General features: G+C 42.8%; 1 protein-coding gene across 18 annotated transcripts in view; it reads right to left on the bottom strand.

Moving 5' to 3' along the window:
• PTPRK (protein tyrosine phosphatase receptor type K) overlaps positions 1-24,755 on the bottom strand; it is a 576,479-nt gene that overhangs the window by 475,872 nt on the left and 75,852 nt on the right. For 2 of the 18 annotated variants that reach the window (XM_045008697.1, XM_045008696.1), the window contains exon 2: positions 11,500-11,629. The exons of the other annotated variants lie outside the window; for them this stretch is intronic. In XM_045008697.1, coding sequence (XP_044864632.1) covers positions 11,500-11,563 — 64 coding nt within the window. In that variant the 5' untranslated portion in view covers positions 11,564-11,629. The remainder of the gene's footprint in view (positions 1-11,499; positions 11,630-24,755) is intronic. 18 annotated transcript variants of the gene reach the window in all.

Below are 24,755 nucleotides of genomic sequence, written 5' to 3' on the forward strand. Positions count from 1 at the left end.
TGATTGGTCATCCCAGTCCCAGTGTAGGTTTTCTGCTCAGTGAGTTGGCGTCAAACCTTTAAAAGAGGAGTCAAAGATACATCAAAATTAAGGGCCTAGGAGAGAATCTTTTTTAAAAAGATTAAAAGTTCTCCTTGGGTTAGATTAGACTGTGTTTGAGATATTAGATTGACATCTCATCTTGGGTGTCTGACGGCAGCTAGAAGCAAGCAAATGGATGGAATGAGAGGGTTCTGTGGTAGAAAGCTAGGATAACTGGCAGAAGGGGTGTATTTGAAGCCAAAGGAGATAAGGTCAGAGAGAGAAGAGTTGTGGGCCAAGAACAGAACCCTGAGGAGACACCAACAGTTCAGGAAAGAAGATGAGATGATTAAGAACCACTGGAGGAAACATGTAAGGAAATGACAGCAGGAGAGGAAGAGAACCAGGAAAGCACTGAGACACAAAAGCCAATGTAAGAGAAAAAGTGGTTATTAATTTTATAAAACGCTGAGCTCATCAAGAGAACAGTTCACGACAATTTCAATGTATTGTCTCCAAAACAAAAGAGGAGCAGGCAGCCACAGTGAAAGTGAGAGCAGTTTGCATTAAGTATACGTCCACCCATAGTCAATGTTAGGCCCTAGTTTCTTATTTTAGCACAAGAAATCTGGATTTCTTTCTCGGACTCTAAATAAATCACACTGCAAATCTACTCATTTAAGAATATCAAAGTTAAATGTAAATGGTGTAATACAATAATATTTTGTTCTTATATTGCACCTTTCATCAGAGTGCTTTCCAAACATTCATTAAATCTCAACACACCTGTCTGACGGGCAAGCACCCTAATTTTACAGAGAAGTAAACTGAGATACATGTTAGCCCAAGGTAAATATCAGAGGTGGGACCAGAACCTTGACTCCCAATCTCCTGCTCTAATCATTGTAGACAACATTCCCTATTTAAATACACATTTTTCCAGTACTAAAATAGCTATTTTCTCCAAAACAAAAAATATAGGGCTATGTATTCTTAAAGTCATTGGCATGATTCACTTGGATGGAAGAATTTTGCTTCAAACTGTGCTTTCAAAGTCAACATGCAGAGCAAACATATAAACAAACAAGACCCCATTTTAGCATCTGATTTAAATGTGAACTGCAAATGCATAAGAAGAGTTAAAGTCCAACTTTTTACAGAGACTTTCAACACTAACCAGTTTGTGGGAATATGAAAACAGACAATCTTTCTAAAATTACTCCTCCATCTCCCTGCCTACCTCTCATTCCCTTTTGGTACTTACTAATTCACAAAAGATATCCTCTAAAGTGATATTAAATATACCATTTATCACATATGCTACCACTACTGGCATTAATGTCCCATTCTTCAATGAGCTAGGATATACCAAAAATATTTTATGCATTGGGGAAGCATTTTAGGAACTCTCTGATAAAATTTCTGTGCAGAAACCCTTGCAAAGCCCAATTAATGAGGGCATTCAGAACAAAAGTTGTGATTAACTTGTCATTTCTGCTTTGCAGTTCACCCATAAGTCCCATGTCATTCATACGCTGGAGGGATGATGGGGGTCAATTATATAAATTATGCACATAATAAGTACACAGTATGTATATGTTATACCTAGGACATCAGTGAGACAAACAGCTCCTCTTACTTCAAGTAATTAGCAAGATGAGAAAGAGAGAAGTGTGTCAGATTGTGTTGCAAGAAATTGATGATGGTACTGAGATTTAACTCAAGCTCTCTCATCTTTCCCACCCAGACTATTTCAAATTGGCATAAAAAGCTGTTACTCTATTTTCCGATAAACGGGTTTACAACCACAATCCCCCAGCTCTACTGTAATTCATGAACTAGACAAAAAGTTACTGTGTGTGTGTCTCAAGGGAGTTATAAAAATGGGAGGATTTAAAACGTGCAATTTTTGTTCTATTTTTGTTTCTCTCAAAATTTGCAGTCTAGTTTAAATTGGAGCACTATTACAAGTATACTAAACTGGAAATAGCACTGGTTTTAATTTAGGTTCAGGTTCTGTTTAACCCCTCTCCTGCTTGAATGGAGAAACTCTAAAGAATGTCAAGATAGGGTTGGCTGTGCAGTAGTTTAATAGGTGACCTAGTGACTATTCATGCTTATACTGAAAGCTTCGACTGTGAAACTAGACAGAATATGAGCAGGCACTGTGCAAGTTTTCATTACACTGCTTTATTATTAATAATTATTTGTATTATGGTACTTACACTCACTGACTTTTGTTTTTGCCAGGGGTGCTTTTGAAGAGGGGTGGGGGGAGAGACTGTCCGTTTGGGGGAGGGGAAGGTATTTTCAGCATATTTATACACTTATTTCATATTCTAATTATTGAATGTGTCTATCTTTGGTATCTTTACTATTTTAATGATTACATTTTTATGAACTACATAATTACATTATCATGAATTAACAGTATATTAAAATCGTTCCAATCACCTACAAGCGGTCTTCACTAACGTCCCAGTTTAAAGACATTATGTCTCACTGTAACTTTCTGGATAACTAGCAGCCATCTTATTTACATCTAGTTCCCTGGTATGGTCTTGATGCATGTTAAGGACAGCTACATTATTCAGTTGTGTCTGTCCCATTGATGACTGGAGATAAGTTTTAAGTATTTTGAAGCTGGAGAATGAGCATTCCACAGTTCAGGATGTTACAGGCACAGTGGGAAGGATTCTTATAAATTTGCAGTACTCTGGAAGCATAGTGACCATGAGTCCAAGATCTCTTTCTTGACGGGTAACAGTGAATTTAGACTCCATTATTATGTATGTATAGTTGTGATTATATTTTGCCATGTGCATTACTTTACTTTGCATTTAACATTGAATTTCATCTGCCATTTTGTTGCCCACTCACCTCAATTTTGTGAGATCCCTTTGTAAGTCTCTGCAGTCAGCTTTGGACTTAACTATCTTCAGTAGTTTTGTATTATCTCCAAATTTTGCCACCTCACTGTTTACCCCTTTTTGCAGATCATTTATGAATATGTTGAACAGCACTGGTCCCAGTACAGCTCCTTGGGGACACTACCATTTACCTCTCTCCATTCTGAAAACGAACCATTTATTCCTACCCTTTGTTTCCTATCTTTTAAATGGAGTGCCTGGCAATGCTTTCAGGATGATCTAACAATCCTTAACTTAATGTAATAACAAGCCTTTTGTCATCTTAATCACCCTGCCTCTGTTTATAAACAAACTCCCTGCCCAAGGGCATGCTGGGAGCAGCACAGAACTTATCAATTCCACACTCAAGCTCTATCTGGGGCTAGGGCATGCGCTGTGAGCAGACCTGTGATATGAAACTCGGGAGTGGGGGGGCAGGAACCACTACAGCTTGTGGGTGCTGAGCACCCCCTATTTTTTCTTCTGTGGGTGCTTGAGCCTCGGAGCACCCATGGAGTCGGCGCCTATGATGGTACTGCCTACAGGCCCCAACCAAGACTGAGGCCATATCATGATAGACAAAATACAGAGAAAAGAGAATCCTTCCCCCATCAAGCTTACAATTTAAATAGATGAGGCAAACACAGGATGTGACAGAACACAGAAACATGTGGAAAAAAGCAATGGTTTGTGACCATCACGTTGGTTCCATAAGGTTTTAATTTTTCTTTCCTGTTTTTGTTTGCACATGTTTGGGTTGGGCTTAGTTATTTTGCATTCTCTTTTATTCTTCATGTTAAATGAAGAGACGGGAACACAGGAAGGGATTCATTAGAGCAAACGGCAAAAAGATACCAGTAAAGGGATAAGGTGGGAAAGAATGGAGGAAGGCAAGACAAGTGATGTTGAAGGGAAGAGACTGAGGGAGGGGAAAGAGGCGTAGCAGGAGCAAGCTGCTAGGCAGCAGAGGGGAAAGGAAGAACATTCAAAACAAAACACTGTAGAAAGTAGTCTGATGATACTGTCATTGTCCAAAGGTCCAGGCTGACACTGCTTCTGCACCTGTTCCTGCCAGCTTCAGTCTATGGGATGGCTCCCTCCCTGGAAGATTTCCCACAGCTCATATGGATAGCAGGTGGAGGGGTGATACATAGTTCCTCATGCCCCTGGAGTTGTCTCCCCTACACTGTCTGGATCTCAACTGATAATGCTCCTCCAACCCTGGCGTAAGAACTAGACATGAAGTGGAAACCCGTCCCCACATTTTTCCTCAGCAGCAATAGTCAACTGTTTAAACCTATAATAGTATTTTTTCTTTCAAGCAGCACTTGACAGCTTAGTAACTGGGCACCTACCCTGCAACCATGAGGTAAGTGAGCCTCTGAAAAGGATGTCATGTTTCAAGTCTTGCTCTACGGCTGACTGTTAGGAATGCAAAGAATTAATACCTCCTGTACTCCTTACACCCTTTAAAAAAAATAAGGTTCTGAGGTTGTTCTTCAGGCATGTTTTCATGCTAACTAGTGAATTTACACAGTAAGCCAGTGTTCACATACATATTATAGGACTACTTTTAAATACTCTTGACACTGTGCAGTGATTTGGTTATTTTTGCAACCACAATATTTTCTTTCCTGTCTGCCACTACTGAAAAAAGGGAATGGAAAAGGGAGTTGGGGGAAGGAGAGATGTGAATGCTGTTCCTTGAAGAACGCAAGATATTTGCTAGAAGTATATGTAACACCAAGAATGAGCTAAAAGTTGGTTAGTTTCATCTGGGCCGGTGAATGAAATATCTTGGGAGGTAGGGGCTAGAGAGAAAAACATTAAATTTTATTTTATTTTATTCACCTAATAGAATAAATGAAAATTATTTCAATGGACAATAAGTGCCCTGGAGCTTGTACTACTTGTCACTATATATAAAAAATCCTTATTGGGAGAGAATCTGTTCTTCTTCTGTACTGTGGTCTAAAAGTACAGAACCAGTCTCTTAGTTTTCCTAAATATACAACTCTGTGGCTAAAATTCAGTATATAATATGGAGCAATATAACAGGGAAATGCTTCATAAAGATCAGAAACCAAAAAAACTGTAAAAATGTTTAATATAAAATCAATATTTAATAACTTAATACACACATAATGCAGACCCAATAAAGAAAGTTGCAAGCGTAACAACTTTGTGCTGATTTTAAACGGACACATCGAAGCACCAAAAAGATATTCACAGCATATAATAAAATCATGCAGCCTTCAAGTGGGACCAAAGGCTTGATTTTTGTCATCCTATATGTGACACAACGGTGTGAAAAGGCTGTGAGGGTGGGGCAGCTCCTTGTTCATTCATGTCAAATTACAGTGTATTTCCAAATCAGCAGGCAACAAGCACCACATAACTCAGGAGCGTGAAGGAAGATGTAAAGAAATGAAAACAGGTCACTTTGGGCTTGGCTACACTTACAAGTTGCAGCGCTGGTGGAGGCTTTCCAGCGCTGCAACAACACCCCGTCCACACTTGCAGGGCACAACCAGCGCTGCAACTCCCTGGTTGCAGCGCTGGCTGAAAACCCATCCCGGCAGGGGTATAAGGAGTGCAGCGCTGGTGATCCAGCGCTGCCCAGCAGGTGTGGACACTCACCAGCGCTTTACCTGTCCTCCAGGGAATAAGGAGGTATCCCAGAATTCCTGTTCAGCCACTCTGCACATCAGTTTGCACTCTACTGCTCTTGGCTCAGGTGACCCGCCCTGTAAATGCCCCGGGAAATTTAAAAATCTCCTTCCTGTTTGCTGCAGCCAGGTGTGGAGTGCAATCAGTTTTAATCAGTTACAGGTGACCATGCCTCCACGCGGCAAACGAGCCCCAGCATGGAGCACTGGTGAATTGCAGGACCTCATCAGTGTTTGGGGTGAGGCATCTGTTCAGGCACAGCTGCGCTCCGGCCGTAGGAATTACGATATCTTTGAGCAGATATCAAGGGCCATGCTGGATCGGGGCCATGATCGGGACGCAGTACAATGCAGGGTGAAAATTAAAGAGCTGCGGAGTGCCTATTACAAAGCCCGAGAGGGGAATCGACGATCCGGAGCTGCTCCCACGACCTGCCGTTTTTACAGGGAGATGGATGAGATACTTGGGGGTGACCCCACTGCCAATCCCAGGATAACGATGGACACTTCTGAGCAGGCTGGGGGACAGGAGGAGGAGGCGGAGGAGGCGGCGGAGGCGGAGGCGTGGGGGGGGGAGGAAACCGCGAGTGAAGCTCCTGGCATGGGGGAAGAAACCGCAGATTCCCTGGAGGCATGCAGCCAGGAGCTCTTCTCAAGCCAGGAGGAAAGCACCCAATCGCAGCAGCCAGCAGTTGCAGAAGGACAAGCAGAGGAGCGTGTTACCGGTAAGCGGCTTTTATTTTCTGGGTGAAATGTTTCTGGAGAGGAGGGGGGGTTATGGATGCATGCATGCCAGCCTCTAGATGTGGAATAGCCCGTTGATGTGGTCTATCACGTCGCGGTAATCTGCCTCAGTTATCTCAGCAAAAGCTTCATCCAGAGCGTGGGCAATATGCCTGCGCAGGTTTATAGGCAGAGCCACTGTGTCCCTTGTCCCAGTGACGGTGACGCGTCCGCGCCACTCTTCTGCCAGTGGTGGGGGGACCATTTCTGAACACAGGCAAGCCGCATAGGGTCCCGGGCGGAATCCACATTGCTCTAAAAGAGCCCCCCGCTGTTCCCTAGTGACTCGCAGTAGGGAAACATCTTCCAGGATTAAGTCCTGTGAAAAATGTTGGGAGACTCTTTAGTGAAGAGATAGGGAGATAAGATCACCCCTGCATCTGCATTTCACTCAACCCCTCTAGCACTCCAGATTACCCGAAGCAACCAGCTCCCCTCTTACACCCAAGCCCCACTTCTCCCCATATAAGCACTGCTCACTCACCATGTCGTGGCTTCTGTAGTGTTATGCGTGTGGGTAAAAGAATGCTTAAATAAGAACTCACTCCCTCAGTGTAACAATTCATGTCTGGAGATAGTGGATACAATGCTGCCCGTGTTAAATGTTGTCATTTCTGTTTCTACAGTGACCTTGACTACTGGACTGCCCAGATGTTCAACATCACAGAGGCTTCAAAATTTGAGAAAAAATCCCCGAAAGAGCAAAGAAGACATGCTGAAAACTGTTCTTAATCAGTCTGCTCGAGAGAGTAAGGACTTGAAGGATTGGCGAGAGAAAGAAAGCAGGACACGCAAGAGAAATGCAGTGGCCAAGAGGAAAACCACGGAGCGGCTGCTAAGCATCCTGGAGCGCCAAGCGGAGTCTATAGAGTCACTCGTTGCCATGCAAGCAGAGCACTACCGTGCTACTCCCCCACCCGCCCCGTCCTTTGTGCCTTGTGCCCCAATGTCAGCTCAAACCACCTTTCCCCAGCATCCAGGTTCTTACCACCACCAGCTGCCTCCAACACCTGTATGTTCCCCAACCAGCCCTGATACCTACCACCACCCTTACCCTCTGCATTCAACCCCCATCACCATGCAGTATATGAACCCTGAAGTGCAGGATTCATTAAACAGCAATCCAGACAGGGCATATGCAAACTTGTGACTGTACAGTTCACCAACCCACACCCCTGCCCTCTTGTGTTCATGAAATGTTGTGTGTCTGTCTGTCTGTCAAGGAAGTTTTTTTCTTTTCAATAAAACAATTCTTGGCTTTGAAAACAGTCTTTATTATAGCAGATAGTGAAAGATACCTTAGCCCAGTAAAGAAAGAGGCACTACAAATCATATTATTATTATGGATAATAGAATAACAGTGTAAGCAGTGCAATTCACTCCCATGCAAGGCAGCAAACATTATTGTTGGCTTTCAGCCTCAAATTCTTCCCTCAAGGCATCCCTAATCCTTGTAGCCCTGTGCTGGGCCTCTCTATTAGCCCTGCTCTCTGGCTGTGCATATTCAGCCTCCAGGACTTGAACCTCGGTGGTCCATGCCTCACTGAATGTTTCACCCTTCCCTTCACAAATATTATGGAGGGTACAGCAAGCGCATATAACCGCGGGGATGCTGCTTTCCCCCAAGTCTAGCTTCCCATACAAGCAACGCCAGCGGGCTTTTAAACGCCCAAAAGCACACTCCACAGTCATTCTGCACCGGCTCAGCCTGTAGTTGAACCGGTCCTTGCTCCTGTCAAGCTTCCCTGTATAGGGTTTCATGAGCCAAGGCAGTAACGGGTACGCGGGTCTCCAAGGATCACAGTGGGCATTTCGACATCCCCTACTGTGATCTTCCTGTCTGGGAAAAAAGTCCCTGCCTGCATCTTCCTGAACAGGCCACTGTTCCGAAAGATGCGTGCATCATGCACCTTTCCAGGCCAGCCTGTGTAAATGTCAATGAAACGCCCGCGGTGATCCACAAGCGCCTGGAGAACCATAGAGAAATACCCCTTCCGATTAACGTACTCTGATGCCAGGTGGGGGGGGGCCAGAATAGGAATATGCGTCCCATCTATCGCCCCTCCACAGTTAGGGAAACCCATGTGTGCAAAGCCATCCACAATGTCCTGCACGCTCCCCAGAGTCACGGTCTTTCTTAGCAGGATGCGATTAATTGCCTTGCAAACTTGCATCAAAACGATTCCCACGGTCGACTTTCCCACACCAAACTGGTTCCCGACCGACCGGTAGCTGTCTGGAGTTGCCAGCTTCCAGATTGCAATAGCCACTCGCTTTTCCACCGTCAGGGCAGCTCTCAATCTTGTGTCCTTGCGCCGCAGAGTGGGGGCGAGCTCAGCACACAGTCCCATGAAAGTGGCTTTTCTCATACGAAAGTTCTGCAGCCACTGCTCATCATCCCAGACTTCCATGACGATGTGATCCCACCACTCAGTGCTTGTTTCCCGAGCCCAAAAGCGGCGTTCAACGGTGCTGAGCATTTCCGTAAATGCCGCAAGCACTTTAGTGTCACACGCGGCAGGCAAATCCATATTGATATCATCGTCGGAATCCTCACTGTCACTTTGGAGCTGAAGGAATAGCTGGACTGCCAAACGTGTTGTGCTGGTGACACTCATCAGCAGAGTCCTCAGCAGATCGGGCTCCATTTGCCACAGAAATCGCGATTCACACAGAGAGTAACAGAAAGACACTCACAATGGCGCCAAACGCTGCTGGAAAGAGTGAATGCTGGGATGTGAAGCGATGCACCACGGGGCGCTGGCAAACAGGAAGCGGAATGATCCGCACACTTCCTTCCCCTTCCCACAATACTCAGCGCCAAAACGGCGCCAAAACGGGACGAGGTGCTCTGTGGGATAGCTGCCCACAATGCACCTCTCAATACAGCGCTGGAAAGTGCTGCAAGTGTGGCCACACTGCAGCGCTGGTAGCTGTCAGTGTGGCCACACTCCAGCGCTGGCCCTTCCACAGCTGCATGACCAGCGCTGTAACTCCCAGCGCTGCAACTTGTAAGTGTAGCCAAGCCCTTTGACAAAGGGCTTGGCTACACTTACAGTTTGCAGCGCTGGTAGTTTGCAGCGCTGGTCATCCAGCTGTGTAGGAGCAGCGCTGGTGTGTGGCCACACTCACAGCTACCAGCGCTGGTGTGTGGCCACATTTGCAGCATTTCCAGCGCTGTTGGGAGTGATGCATTATGGGCAGCTATCCCAGCATTCAAGTGGCCGCAACGAGGGGGGTGGAGTGGGGTCTAGTGTGACAGGGAGCGGGGGGAAAGAGAGAGTGGATTTTTGGAGCCAACACTGTGTGTTAGCTTCCTGACTTGAAAAATCAGAACATTTTTCCGACCCCTTAGTCTTAACTCTTAATTGCAAACAGCATGTAGGCAACACGACTCCCTGCTGTTTCCCTGCCTGCCTCTCATTTGATTGTTTACAGCCAGGTACAGATGATCACAGCAAACAGGAGATGTGTTTGTTTTTTAGATAGCAGCAGCAACGGAGGAGCTCCACAGAGCTCGTTCACAACAGGGAGGAGGATCTCATTTGATTGTTCACAGATTGATCACAGCAAACAGGAGCTGATAAGCAGCTCCGGTAGAAACGGAGCGAAACGGAGCTCCTCCGGAGGTTCACAACAAAACAAAGAGAGGCTGCATAACAAAACAAAGGGAGTAATTTAGTTTAAAGCATTCTGGGATATCTCCTTATTCCCTGGAGGCCAATAAAAGCGCTGGTGTGTGTCCACACTTGATGAGCAGCGCTGGATCACCAGCGCTGCAATCGCTATACCCCAACCTGGCCAGGTGTACAGCCAGCGCTGCAGCCAGGGAGTTGCAGCGCTGGATGTGCCTTGCAGGTGTGGACAGTTACTAATTGCAGCGCTGGAAAGCCTCTACCAGCGCTGCAACTTGCAAGTGTAGCCAAGCCCACAGTGAACCATGCTCTTCTTGAAATCTTGTCCTCCCTTTGCTTGAATGACTGTCCTTTCCCAAGTCTCCTCCTCTCTCTCTATAATCACTCTTTCAGCATGGTCCTTCAAAGGATCCTTTTCATCTCCCCCTAAAGGTCCTGCCACCTTTCGGTGGGTGTTCCACAAGGCTCTGTCCTTGGTTCACTTCTCTTCTCCTTCTACACCCCTAATCTCTGGTAATCGTACCAGCAAACACAAATTGAACTGCCATCTCTACACTGATAGCTCACAGATCTACCTACACTCCAGACTTGTTTCCTTCTGTCGAAACTAAAAGCTCAGCTTGCCTCCGAGATCTTCTCATAGATGTCTAGACATCAGTTCAAGCTCAACATGGCTAAAACAGAGCTCTAAATGCATGGGCAGCGGGTCGCAAACAGCCAGGACCGTGACCGCTCCCTGAGTGTGGCTCCAGTCCTCCAGCTCCAGCCTCCCCAGTGCTCCATGGCTGGGGCTGCACGCCACTCACCCTCCCAGCACTCCTTTGGGGCTGAGGGATAGCTGCAGGACTAGGTCAATGGCTGTGGTGGGGGGGAACCTCTGGCCTCCGGTGAGGGGGACAGAAGGTGGGGCTCCAGAGGTGTAGCTCCAGGCAGAAGGGGCGGGGCTGGAGGCTAGCCTCCCCAGCTGGCGGTTCATGCACTGCCCATGTCTAAGTGTATATTCCTTTCTTGACCAATGTGGGTATCACTACCATCCTGCCTGTCATTCAGGGCCAGAACCTGGGCTGCATTTTAGACTCTGACCTCTCCCTCCAGGTTCTCAAATCCAGACTGTCTAATCTCGCAGATTTTTCCACATAACACCTATGATAGGCCATTCCTATCCATCCACACAGCTAAAACTCCTCTCCAGGCTCACATTAAAACTTGTGTCTTGCTTACTGGAACTTTTTTTCCTCTGGCATTGACAAATGCAGTCTTGCCCAGCTAATATCCATTCAGAATGCTGTTGCAAAGATCATTTTCCTAGCCCAGCACTTTGACGCTGCCACCCCTCTCTTTGCATCCCTTCACCAGCTCCTCCTACTCCATTGTATCAGTCATAACCTGCTTATCTTCACTTATAACATCCTTCACAGCTGATCCCCAGGCCCAATCATCTCTCATTCAGTAATGAAATATCCACTCCTGCCTCTAATTTACCTTTGACACCAGCCTCCATGATTCTTATTAAGTTTTCAAAGAGCACGTTCATGCATTCTTTCATGCTGTCCCTCACGCTTGGGCCTAAACATCCACATGCCTCCTTCTAAACCATCCTTCACCATGATGCCTACAAAAAAAAATTGACAATTGTAGGGTCGTTGGTGTGCTGAGACCACTGCCTATCATGCTGACCAATACTGTCTCGTTGTTTCCTTCTACTCCCAATTTATCTGTATCCATCTATCTGTTGTCTCTTATACTTAGATCTCTATACTGTTGTCTTATACTTACACTGTAAGCTCTCTGTGGAAGGGAATGTCTTTTTTGTTCTGTGTTTGTACAGCACCTAGCAAAATGGGGCCCATGGTCAATGACAAGGGCTCCAAAGCATTACAGTAAGCTAAAATAACAGAAGTACACATTTTAATTCCTTCTCTGAACAATAAGGGACCCAATCTAAGGAATACATTTACTTATTAGGCAGTTGATGACTAAGGGAGTAACTAACTCAATTCACCAAAGAAATGTTACTCATATGCACAAATGTTGGCAGGATTGGGCACTGGTTGATTACCAAACTGCAAGACAGAACAACACTATTTTTGGAAAATATTCTCCCTTTTTTCCAAGTTTAAAAGTGGGGGGAGGGGGGAATAGGTGTTACAAAATAAAACAGTAACCAAAAAATCCCCACACCATCAAATGTATCTGCAATATTTAATGAGTTTCACTTATACTTAAAAAAAAATGTGCTTCATCCGCTTGCAATATGTATTAGGAGTCACCATTAATGTTTTTTTAAATCTTGTATTTAGTTTTGTTTGTTTGTTTTAAACAGCTCCTTTTAAGGCCTACGTTCACTCTTTCCTGTTCACTCCTTAGAGCAGGAACTATCACTAACTTTTGGCAGAGAACCAAATTCCAACCTAGGCTTCGCCATCAATGGATGCACTAGTCAGCATCTCAGGATTCTATACCACCCTAGAAATGAGTTTTGGTCTCCTCTCTAAACCCATCAATTAAAGCATCATTTCCTACAGAGAACTGCACAGCAGATACGAATGTTCTGAAAGGGCCTCAGTGAAACTGCAGCCATTTTAAGGGGGCTCAATATTTTTAAACTACATAGGAACATAGGAATTACCATATTAAATACAACCAATGGTCCATTCAAGCCACTTTTCTCTCTTTGACAGTGCAACATGCCAGCTCCTTCAGATGAAGGCGCGACACATTAGGCAATTATACGCCCTACCAGGGAAGTCTCTTTCTACTCCCCAGTAGAGGTTGGCTAATACCCTAAAGCATGACGTTTTATATCCCTTCCAAAACTCATTTTTAATTTTTAATATTTACTATTATATAACTTGATATTCTTATTCTTACTAATATCTGTTCTTTTTTAATCCTGCTAAACTGATATCCTTGGTCACCAAGGTCCACTGGTTAATCAGTAAACCTAATCTTTGCTGTGTGAGTGCTTTTCCCTGTGTTGTCAACTCATGATTTTTTGGTTTTTTTAAGCCCCATCTCCTGGTGAGATGTTATTAAATGAGAATCTGAGTTATTTTAAATTATGGAAGTAGAGCTCCTGGCCCTCATGGCTGTGGAGAAAAGCTTCAAGATGTGAACCCTAAAGGCTTGAAAACTCTCAACACAGAGATGGCACATAAGAAGAACCCAGCATTATTCAATAGTCTTATGATTTCTTGTGGCCTGACGCATGGCTTCTGAATGCCTGGGGTTGAAAACAGTGCTTTTGCCTGCCACCACTACCCCCTTCTCACACATTCCATTTTAAAAACCACATAAAACATCAGGAAAATCAACATTCCAAGCAAATATTTTCTTTTTACATACTTTGGTTGCAACTTCCCTTTGAAAATGAACTGATTTTCCCTGCACACATCTATACAGAAATTAATCTCTCTCAGATATGATACATTAAGAATGTGTGAGAACATTAGATTTTCCTACTTTATTCTTCCTGTTTGTTTAAATCTTTAAGTCTTTTGGGAAGGGATAGTTTTTGTTCTTCTAGCTTCTCTTACTATAAAAAAAATATGGTTTCAAAAATATGGGGGAAAGATTTACTAATAATAAATCTATAAGAAATTAGTTCAGCCTCAAATTACAAGTAAAATTAAACTGAAATGAAGGGTGAAATCCCAGTTCATCCTGTTTTGCCAACGTGTATCAAGTTCATTATAGTGAAGCATTTCAGTCAACCAGCGTAACACAGAAGTGTATTTTTAGAAATTAAATTAATTACCGTGCATATATACAGTAGCCAGTCTTCAGTGTAAACAAGCCATTTTAAAATAAAGAACACCATGAAGTTTAGGTTTATTTTAGTAAACTATAGAGCCCAATTATGTGAAAATGCTATAATCACCTTTTTGCTTCCTGCCCCCCTCCAAGCCTGTCTAGCTTAAAAACGCTGAAGTCCAACTATCACTTTCCAACTGCTCTCTTATGTTACATTTAGTCCACAATAATTTTTTTACAGTGGTCTTTGAGCTTGAACTCCTGAGAACACTCAGGCATAATGCAGTATGTTAGGGATTCTTAACTTTAGTAACATTAGCAAGTACTGCTTAATATATTAAAAGGGAACTAACTGCTGGAGAATTTGTTAGCATATCATTAGAAATGGATTCCCACCCTCATCCATTATACCTCTATCAATATTCTTAACAGAGTAAATATTTTCAAATCATATTTGGGATATGTAACTCTCCCTCCTGTTCTGTTTGAAAGACAATTATTCATGTGAAAGGAAAAAAACAAAAGGGAAAGATAACTCCTCCAGAAAATTATGATTCTACCAAATTCTTCAAAATGTTTTGTAATGGTACCGTAGTTTTGGTAGTCTCAGACTACAATGCTTCTTCATCATCCAATAAACATAATTAACTTGTATGAGTCCCACAACTCAGTTTAAGAAATATTTTTCCAATCACACACAATACACAAAATGTAAGAAATGCAAGAAAACACAACACCCCCACACTATAAAGAATATATAGTCAGAAATATATCCTATTCAGAGACCATTTCAAAATACTAGAATTTGGGGAAAAGGGGAGGAGGAGTTGTGGATATTTTCTTTAACAAAATATTTTTAAGGTTAACCTGAAAGATATGTATTTGCCAAGTCCTGACTCAGGGTTCTGGTATTTTTCCCTCCAAACACTGTATGACATCACCGCACCTAAAATAGAAACATTTGTATTTCTTTGCTGCTTTTAAGTGAAGCAGCTGAAACAAAGAATTCGGCACTGTGGTTTTGGAAGGTAAGCAAAGGAGGATTCCATTTTAGTTCTATGAATTTAACTTCACAAACATCCTGTAAATTATTTAAGTTTTAATTGAAGAAATGGTCAGTTCATGTTATTCTGAAATGCAACTTTTAGAAGATATCACAGGACACTTAAGTTATCCACTACTCCTTATCCATGAAAAGCATAGGTTTAGCAGATTTTCCGAAAAAGTGGAAAAATACAGCCAAATATACCAGTTCAACTACTTCTATAAAATATAAAATACCAAGCATATAATGAAAACCTCACTGCTGTCAATGAACACCGCCACCACACAGGAATTGCAGCAGCAGTTCTCAGCATAAGTGTTAATAACGGAAAAGTACTCTGATTGGCCAAAGAAGATGCCAATCTCACAACTGTAGAATAACCACCACATGGCTCTAAACTATTAAGCCCAACCCTTTCTATCCAACACAAAACTAACCAGTGGATCACCTCACTCTGTGTACATGATCTGAGGTAACTGCTGGAAGAACTTGGCCTTATACCTCATAACTGCACACCTCACGTGTGTGATCTCAAATTACCATATACTTGGTGAAATACTATTCTTTGCGTTTACATTATAGGCACAATTATCACCATCATTCTGAAGCGAGCAGCTGAGGGGAAGAGTGTCCTTGCAATTCTGGACCTATCTGTTGCTTTGCGTCAGGATTTGAGCCTTCAGCATTGTGGCTGACGTAGAGAATTCTAAAAGGGAAAATGTCAGCTACAAAATTAAGATGAGTAAAAAGCCAAGGTGCCCCACTCAGAGAACCTAATACATTTCTCCCTTGAAGTATTCAGAATTCTCTTGTCACTCATCTTTAGTTGAAAGATGTAAAAACATGAATTAATAACTAGTTTGTTGCCCTGGCTTAGAAAATATTGGTATGAGGGACAGATAAGTGCAGACTGCTAACCAGATTGGATGACAACTTTTTAACAAAGTTTTTCAGCGGGAAAGACATGGTGAACACTAGGTTATCCCTCCTGCACATGCATATTTTTAGAGCAGCAGGGTTTTTGTTTGTTCCTCTCTTTCTTTTTACTTCAGCCACTTTAAAAAATTGAAAGGAAGCATGGGTGGGAGAGGAGAGGAAGACAGCATGGTCTGATTGCAAAGGGACAAAAGAAAAAACAGGCTGAATTTTAATTTTATTTATTAAGACTGGGAAAGTGTATGGAAAATGCCACATAGATTATGTGGCAAATTCACTCCACAGATTCCAAACAAAGCTTTATTTTTCTCCACATCTGAATAAGCAGCAGCATCCTTCGGTAAACTGACAGGATTAAAGAGAGAGGGATCTCAATCAGCGATCTTCTCAACAAACATCCAGACACATTTGCAGTAAGTGGCTGATGTGATATTTTAGTCTGCTTTCACTGGTACTTTCAAAACCAAAAATCTTCTGGCCTGATTTCCTTTGTTTTTTACGTGTGCCATTAATAAGGCAAACCAGGATGCATTCATTTTAAAAAAAAAATTAAATAATGTAAACACTGATACAAATTCAGAACACATATTGTGCTAAAGAACGATACCATCTCTTTATGCAAGCCAGGATGGGGTGATGTAAAATACCGGGTATATAATGCAAAACATTCATGTCAGGAAGAAAATTTTCAGCCACCCAACGCAGATACACCCCTCCAGCGATTAAGCAAGGAATAACAGTTGCTGAGACACACTGGGCTAGACTTTCACGTACCGTAAGTAGCATCTTTAGACCACTCTGGCACTGTAAAGGGGCCCTTAAAGTAACTAACTTGGGTTAATTTACACTGCCAGGATGATATAAAAGGGCTTTAATGTAGATGAGAATCTGGCCCACTGTGTTCACCCCCAAAATGTTATGGCAATGAGGAAAAAAGGGGATGGAGGGAATGGAAAAAAAGAGTGCTGGTAGTGGCTGAGCTGGCGAGCAGGGCGTGAGTCTGAAGAATAAAAGACCAGGAGCACTTGTGGCACCTTAGAGACTAACACATTTATTTGAGCATAAGCTTTCGTGGGATACATCTGATGAAGCTTATGCTCAAATAAATGTGTTAGTCTCTAAGGTGCCACAAGTTCTCCTGTTCTTTTTGCGGATACAGACTAACATGGCTGCTACTCTGAAACCTGAAGAATAAAATAACTCAAAGCTTGGATTTTGTGTTTTATGACTCTCCTAGTACTAAGTAGGTCTGGATCCAGTTACTCTTCTGAGTAAAAACACCTTGCGCATATTAGCCAATACCTCATGATTCCTACTCACTGGTCTGTGCAAACAGAAATGCATGTACAGTGCTAAGCAACCTGCAACAGCTTACTACCATATGCCACTGCGCCTGCACCTGAAAACTAATGGGGCTGCATGTATAGCCAGATCTGCAGTACCAGTTTTAAAAGCAGAACATTTTACTTGAGACATTAGATGTAAATGAAGGTTTTAATTTTCCTGTACTGTGATTTACAGTTTAAAAACAGCTTGACACTGTACCAACCCCCAGAGCTGTCTTCCCTTTAGAAGCAAAGGCACCACCTTCCTAAAACAATTTCCTCCTTTTGAGGCTCTTTATATTTTAAAGTTGGCCGAGAATGGCATGCCACCATTACCAGTATTTTAGTTTTTTACAGAAATTTCACCTTTTATTTATGACAATTTATTCTGAAGTCCATAAACACAGCTAATTCACTGACAATACCACAGAGCAAAAGATTATTTGAGACTTAAGTTTTCTGCCACTGAGATATCACATCATTCATGCATTACAAATTGTGGTATATTGTCAATTTGGGGTGGGGGGGTTGGATTTGCTCTCAATCCTGATTTTTTCTTTTCTTAAACATAAAATAATTTACACTTAAAGGGCTAGATCCTCAATTGGTTTGAATTGGCATAGGACTATTGAATGGAGCTAGCTACACCAATTCACACACTGGAAGAGGATCTGAACAACAGAACAAAAAAACCTCAAAGTTACCCCAGTGCTGGTGGGTAACAAGAACACCAGGAAGAAATATTACAATGGATCCTTTAAATCACTGATTTAAAAACTCAGCAAAGTACTAACAACAACTTTGGATAAACCTAGGTTATGTCGGAAGACCATTTCTTGAATCAGGAAATGAACCCAGCGAACAGAAAGACGTTACAAAAGAAGGTCTCTCTCTGAACCATGGGATGAGGGGTGTGTTTTTGACCTCCAGGGAAAAAGAAAAATCTCCATGGCCAGCTGAGGGCAACAGAAAGGGAAAGATATGCAACAAGAACTGGTACCAAGGACTTCCAATAGAAGGTATACATGATGCTTCCTTCTTAGAAGATGAATGCATCTGTGGCCCAAAGGAGGAAGGGGCACCTAGTGCAAAAGATAAGGGATCTCTGGAGTTTCTTGTTATCAAATTGATCTATGGGAGGAGTATTCCAAATTTCACAGGCTAGAGTTAGAGAAAGCTGATGCGTGCAGTAAGAGTGACACACACAGGTGTGCTGCTATGAGACAAATTTCTTGACCTCAGCTACATGCCATTAGTCACTTACAAGTTACAAGGCAGTCACATGGCAAGGGGTCTGTCATAAGTTTATTCCCCACTCTGAAGTTTAGCGTTCACAAGATGGGGACCTGGCATGGACTCCTCTAAACTAAAATTCTAGTTTAGATCTGGTTCTTGCTGCCACCAGTCAAGTTTTAAGTGTCTGACACACTCCCTGTTCCCCCAAAACTCTCCCTGGGGAACACAGATTCAAACTTGAATCTCAACACAAAGGGAAACAACCATTTCCCCCTTTCCCTCTCCTAGTGCTTAGGAGAGATACCTGGATTCAAATTCCTTGAATCAAAACAAAGAGGGATTCACTTTTCCCCCCTCTCCTTCCCCTGAAAATGCAAACAAGGGAAGAAATCAATCAAGTTCTAAAAAGAAAAGATTTTATTAAAAAGAAAGAAAGAAAGTACACTATCTCTGTAATACCAGGATGGAAAAATATCACAGGGTCTGACTTATAAACCTGGAGAGGCTCTCCCCCCGCCCTTCCTTTCTCAGAACAATCAAAGTAACAGCAAACAGAAATAAAGATATTTCTCCAGCAAACACACAATTGCAAATGCAGAAATTAATTAAAAGATTAATTCGACTTTCTAATACTCACTATACTGAATAGTAGGAACTACTCCAGGAGAACTTGGAGACATGTCTGGCCTCTCTTAGATCCAAAGAGAGCACAGAGAACTAAACAAAGGACTCAGACAAAGCCTTCCCTCCACAGAGATTTTAAATTATCCTGTCCCTTGATTGGTCCTCTGGTCAGGTGTTCATCAGGTTACTGAGCTTGTTAACCCTTTACAGGTAAAAGAGACTTTAACCCTTAACTATCTGTTTATGACAGGGTCAGTGGTCATTCACTCCAGTAGCTAGTGCTATGATTTTGACCAGTGGCCCTCTCTTGCTTGGATCTTAGGTTGACTGCAAAACAAGAATTATACTCCAATCCCAAAGGACAGCATCAGGCATAAATTACTTCCCAGAGGCCCTGCAGTGATATAATTTCTCCCCCCAAGTCCCCACACAGGCCTTGTTAAAGATTGTTTGTATTCTCACCAGTGTATGAATTCCCAAACAATGTCAGAAAATTTCCCCAAGATCTACCATTTAAAGCATTCCATTCACCTTTAGGTCCCACAGCAATTATATTAGTACTGAGTGCAATAATGGCTAGGACTGTACTACAGTCCACTACAGTACCAACTTTATGAATTGTGTCATCCTTCACTGCATCAGCACTATCCTTTTCTAGACTCGTTCATTTGTACAATCTCTGCTAAGGGACTGGTACACCATGCCTTGTTTTCTGAAGGGAAAAAAAGTCTCTCAGGTGGAATAATTGTTCATAAGGAACCAGTTTGCTTTTCTCAAAGTTCATCCTGAATCCAAGGTATGTCATAAGACTAACTGAACTCTGGACTGCTGCAACAGCTACTTGTTAGGACACTGCTGCTAGTAACCAGTTTTTCTGGTGTGCCAGAACATAAAACGTCTAATCACAACAGCTCACAGCCACTACGTTGGAGTTGCACCAGTGATGAATTACAGCTACAAAGTTTGCTAGTAAAGATGCAGCCAGGGGAAATAAAAGTATCTAATTGGCTTTAAAATGGTACAAACAATAAGGCAGAAAAATATTTAGGATGTTCTATTTTTACTCTTACGGGCTATTAACATGATAAAAAAATCGAGTCCAGTGTGCTCAGACGCCACACAACTGGCACCACATAAAAAACCTAGGTATGTAGGTTGAAGCTTAATACTATAAAATGTCAACACAACCACCTATTTAATAGCTCAGCCTTCTAGCAGAGAAACCATTGTAATAATAGTAGCAGATGTGGCATGAAAAACAGCATGAAATTACTGGGGCAGGAAACAGTGGGGCAAGGTTTGCTGGATTGGTGAATAAGGGGTTCAAACTCCACTCACGTCAAATTTAACCTGCCTATACCTTGCCCAAAAAGAGGAGAGAATGAAAAGATGCATGCCTTCCAGAATCCCAAACTGAACTTCCCATGCTTTCCTGGGTGAAAAAAGTAGCAACTGCCCTCTCCCCAGCTATGAAAACCTTCATCTTTCTCTTGACAATTTTTACAGTGTTGTTACTGATTGTCAATATGAAAACTTGTAACATATTAAAATTTGGGGCAGTATAAAATAAACTTAATTTATTATCAAAATAAGATGCTGTACTGAACTGGAGAAACAGTTATGCATAACGTAAGGGTTTCTACCACAATTCAGGAATCCCTCCTACATAACATGCAATGTGGCATGTAGGATACAGGAGCTTTGATCGTGATAAAGGAATTACACCCCTTAATACAATTTTTTCAGTCTGATTCATAGCTAATATTATAGAGTAAATGGTAGAGAAGAACGAACAAATAACACTTCCAACTACATTACAACATCCAGCATCTACACAAATCCCCTTGCATGTTGCTTAGTATAAGAGAAGCTTACCGGAAGAGGCACAGATTATGGAAAATTGTAAAATATTGAGGAGAGTGCTATTTCTCATGGACTATGGCAGGGAATATTTCAATTTCTGTGGCACCCTCAGTATGCAGCTATGTTTTCTATTATCTCCTCATCTCAAAAAAAGATATACTGGCATTAGAAAAGGTTCAGAGAAGGGCAACTAAAATGATTAGGGGTTTGGAATGGGTCCCATATGAGGAGAGATTTAAGAGGCTAGGACTTTTCAGCTTGGAAAAGAGGAGACTAAGGGGGGATATGATAGAGGTATATAAAATCATGAGTGATGTGGAGAAAGTGAATAAGGAAAAGTTATTTACTTGTTCCCATAATAGAAGAACTAGGGGCCACCAAATAAAATTAATGGGCAGCAGGTTTAAAACAAATAAAAGGAAGTTGTTCTTCACACAGCACACAGTCAACTTGTGGAACTCCTGGCCTGAGAAGGTTGGGAAGGCTAGGACTATAACAGGGTTTAAAAAAGAACTAGGGTAGATAAATTCATGGAAGTTAAGTCCATTAATGGCCATTAGCCAGGATGGGTAAGGAATGGTGTCCCTAGCCTCTGTTTGTCAGAGGATGGCAGGAGAGAGATCACTTGATCATTGCCTGTTAGGTTCACTCCCTCTGGGACACCTGGCACTGGTCACTGTCGGTAGACAGGATACTGGGCTGGATGGAGTTTTGGTCTGACCCAGTATGGCCATTCTTATGTTCTTATTAGATTGCTATACACCACAGATTTAGAGATTTCATCAAGGTAATAAAAGCCACTATTGCACACAGTTAGAAGTTATTCACCAGTCCAAATGGACTTTCAGCCAAGTAGAACACCCAAAGCTCATATCTGGAATTGGACTTTATTCCCCAACCTTGGTAGATGTCAGACATAACAAAAGGTATCTGCTAAGTCTAGAATGGTTGGGTCATCTGGCCTTTTCTTGCCACAGCAGCCCATGGGTATGCGCAGTTAAAACCACCATTACTATATGCCTGGCTGTAGGTAAGGAATAGGAGTAATTATTCATACTTGAAGATTTGGGGATCAAACGTGTTATAAGTGCAACATGCTTCATAACCAATATAAATTCCCAGGACCACAATGAAGGAAATATTTTCAATTTACAGAAAGGTAGTAGCCTCTTCAGAGAAAGGCTAATGTAGATGCAGCCTAAGAGTGAATTAAGGATGGAGCTGGTGTTCACAATTTTGTTGCTAGTGGCTGAAGACCTGTCAAATAGACAAAGTAAACAAGATCATAATCTCCACAGAGCCAGAAAATTATAGTTTAAATGAGAATTTAAAGGAAACGTGGTGAAAGCTGTAAGGTTAAAAATGACCTTGTGTTTGGTTTGTTTCTATATAAAAAGTAATTGCTAACATACATTTCTTCCCTCCAGAAACAATAGTATATAGTCTCTTTTTTGTATTGAAGAGTTGTTTGTAAGGGTTGGATATATTATTTTTCAATACAAATATGACAGTAAAATACTGGTAAGGTACCCCCGTTTTTTCAGTTAGAAGTTCCTGAGTTTAAAAGACTGAGTTGAAGTCTAAGATTTCTTTATTTCTATATTTAAGATTTGACAGAAAATGTTTAAAATTCTATACAAACTATACAATACACTTTTTTGCAGTCTTTACTTTCTCATGATCCCACATTACATTAGATTAAACAAACATCAGTCCTCTTAAATGTGACAGCCTGTCAGGAAATGTTAAAAACATTAGTACTCAAATTTTTAGCAGTAAGTATTTTTGCTACCCCAATCACTCTAAAAGCAATTTTGCTTTCTTTCCTCTAACTGGAATCCCAGCATTTCAAATTAAGAGAGCCCCTTCTGGCTAATAAGAAACACAATAAACTACATTATATTTACTCATTTAATATACTATTTGCCTTTTGATACAGAGGTTTTTTTTGAGTGACAGAAAAAATGGCCCAAGTTTTCTTCTTAGGGCAGTATCAGGGTAACAGAATAAAGCACTCTAAAGCTGTGACACCACCAGAGAGCTTACAGTGGAGTGCCTGTACCAATGCAGCTGGGCTGCTATAAGATCTCTCATGTAGCTGCTCTAAGCTGACGGGAGAGATGTCTCCCTTCAACATAAATTAATCCACCCCAATGAGTTCTCCTGCTGACATAGCGCTGTCCACACAGGCGCTTATGCCAGTGTAACTTATGTCACTCAGAGTGGCTTAGGGTATGTCTACACTGGCAGAGTTACAGCGCTGCTCAGAGAGCACTGAAAGGAAACAGCTGTTTGTTTACACTGTCAGCTGCCTGCGCAATATCGTGTTCACACTTGCGGCACTTGCAGCGGTATTCGGAGCGGTGCACTCTGGACAGCTATCCGACAGAGCATCTCTTCCTCTTCCGCTGCTAAGAGTTGTGGGAAGGCGGACGGGGTCGCAGGACATCCTCAGTCCTGTCCCAATGCCCCATGATGCATTGCTTCGCATCCCAGCAATCCCTGTGCTTTCGTCTGCATTTGGTGCCATCTTTCAATGGTTTGTGTACTGCGCGCTCTGCTCTGCCTCTTCGGTCTTCAGGAATGGATCCCGCATTGTTGACAAATATGCTGCTCGTTCTCACTAACACGTCACAAGTGGCAGTAGAGTTACTCCTTAAACTACAAAGGCAACAGCAGTCTGACACTGATCTCGCCACATGTAGTAGCTACGACGCGAGATTGCTTGTGGCACTCGCAGAGGTGCTGACCACAGTGGAATGCCGCTTTTGGGCTCAGGAAACAAGCACTGAGTGGTGAGATCACTGGGGGGAGGGATAGCTCAGTGGTTTGAGCATTGGCCTGCTAAACCCAGGGTTGTGAGTTCAAGCCTTGAGGGGGCCATTTAGGGATTTGGGGATTGGTCCTGCTTTGAGCAGGGGGTTGGACTAGATGATCTCTTGAGGTCCCTTCCAGCCCTAATAATCTATGATTCTATGATCACATTGTGATGCACGTCTGGGATGACGAGCAGTAGCTGCAGAACTTTCGGATGAGGAAAGCCACGTTCACGGGACTGTGTGATGAGCTCACCCCAGCCCTGTGGCACAAGAACACGAGAATGAAGAGTTGTCCTGCTCTTGGAGAAGCATGTGGTGATTGCACTGTGGAAGCTGGCTACTCCAGACTGCTACCAATCGGTCGCTATCCAGTTTGGAGTGGGAAAGTCGACCGTTAGACTTGTGTTGATGGAAGTGTGCAGAGCCATTAATCGCATCCTGCTCCAAAAGACCATGTCTCTGGGCAACGTGCGTGACATTGTGGATGGCTTTGCACAAATGCACTTCCCTAACTGCGGAGGGGCAATAGATGGCATGCATATTCCAATTCTGGCACTAGACCACCTAGCCGAGTACATTAATCAGAAGAGGTATTTCTCTATAGTTCTCCAGGCACTTGTGGATCCCTCTGAGCATTTAACGGACATTAACGCAGGCTGGTCTGAAAAGGTGCATGACGCATGCATCTTTTGGAATACTGGCCTGTTCAGGAAGCTGCAAGCCAGGACTTTGTTCCCACTGTGATCCTGGGAGATCCCACTTACCCCTTAATGCTGTGGCTTATGAAGCCGTACACAAGGCAACTTGACAGCAGCAAGGAGCAGTTCAACAACAGGCTGAGCAAGTGAAGAATGACTGTTGAGTGTGCTTTTGGCCCTTTAAAAGCCCACTGGCGATGCCTCTATGGGAAGCTGGACCTGTCCCCACACTTTTCACAGGTTGTGTTCATTATGGAAGATATCTCACAGCTGAGGATCAGCAGGGAATAAAGGGAAGGTCTTCTCCAAGACTGCGGCTTCCACCCTGGCCCTTATGTGGCTTGCTTGTGTGCAGCAATGGTGTCCCCCCCCATGATGGCAGAGTGGCACAGGAAAGTTACCCGAAATGGGGCAAGAAAAAGCAGCTCTGACAAAGAAC

This window comes from Mauremys mutica, chromosome 3 (assembly GCF_020497125.1).
Source record: "Mauremys mutica isolate MM-2020 ecotype Southern chromosome 3, ASM2049712v1, whole genome shotgun sequence".
Classification (NCBI taxonomy): Eukaryota; Metazoa; Chordata; order Testudines; family Geoemydidae; genus Mauremys; species Mauremys mutica.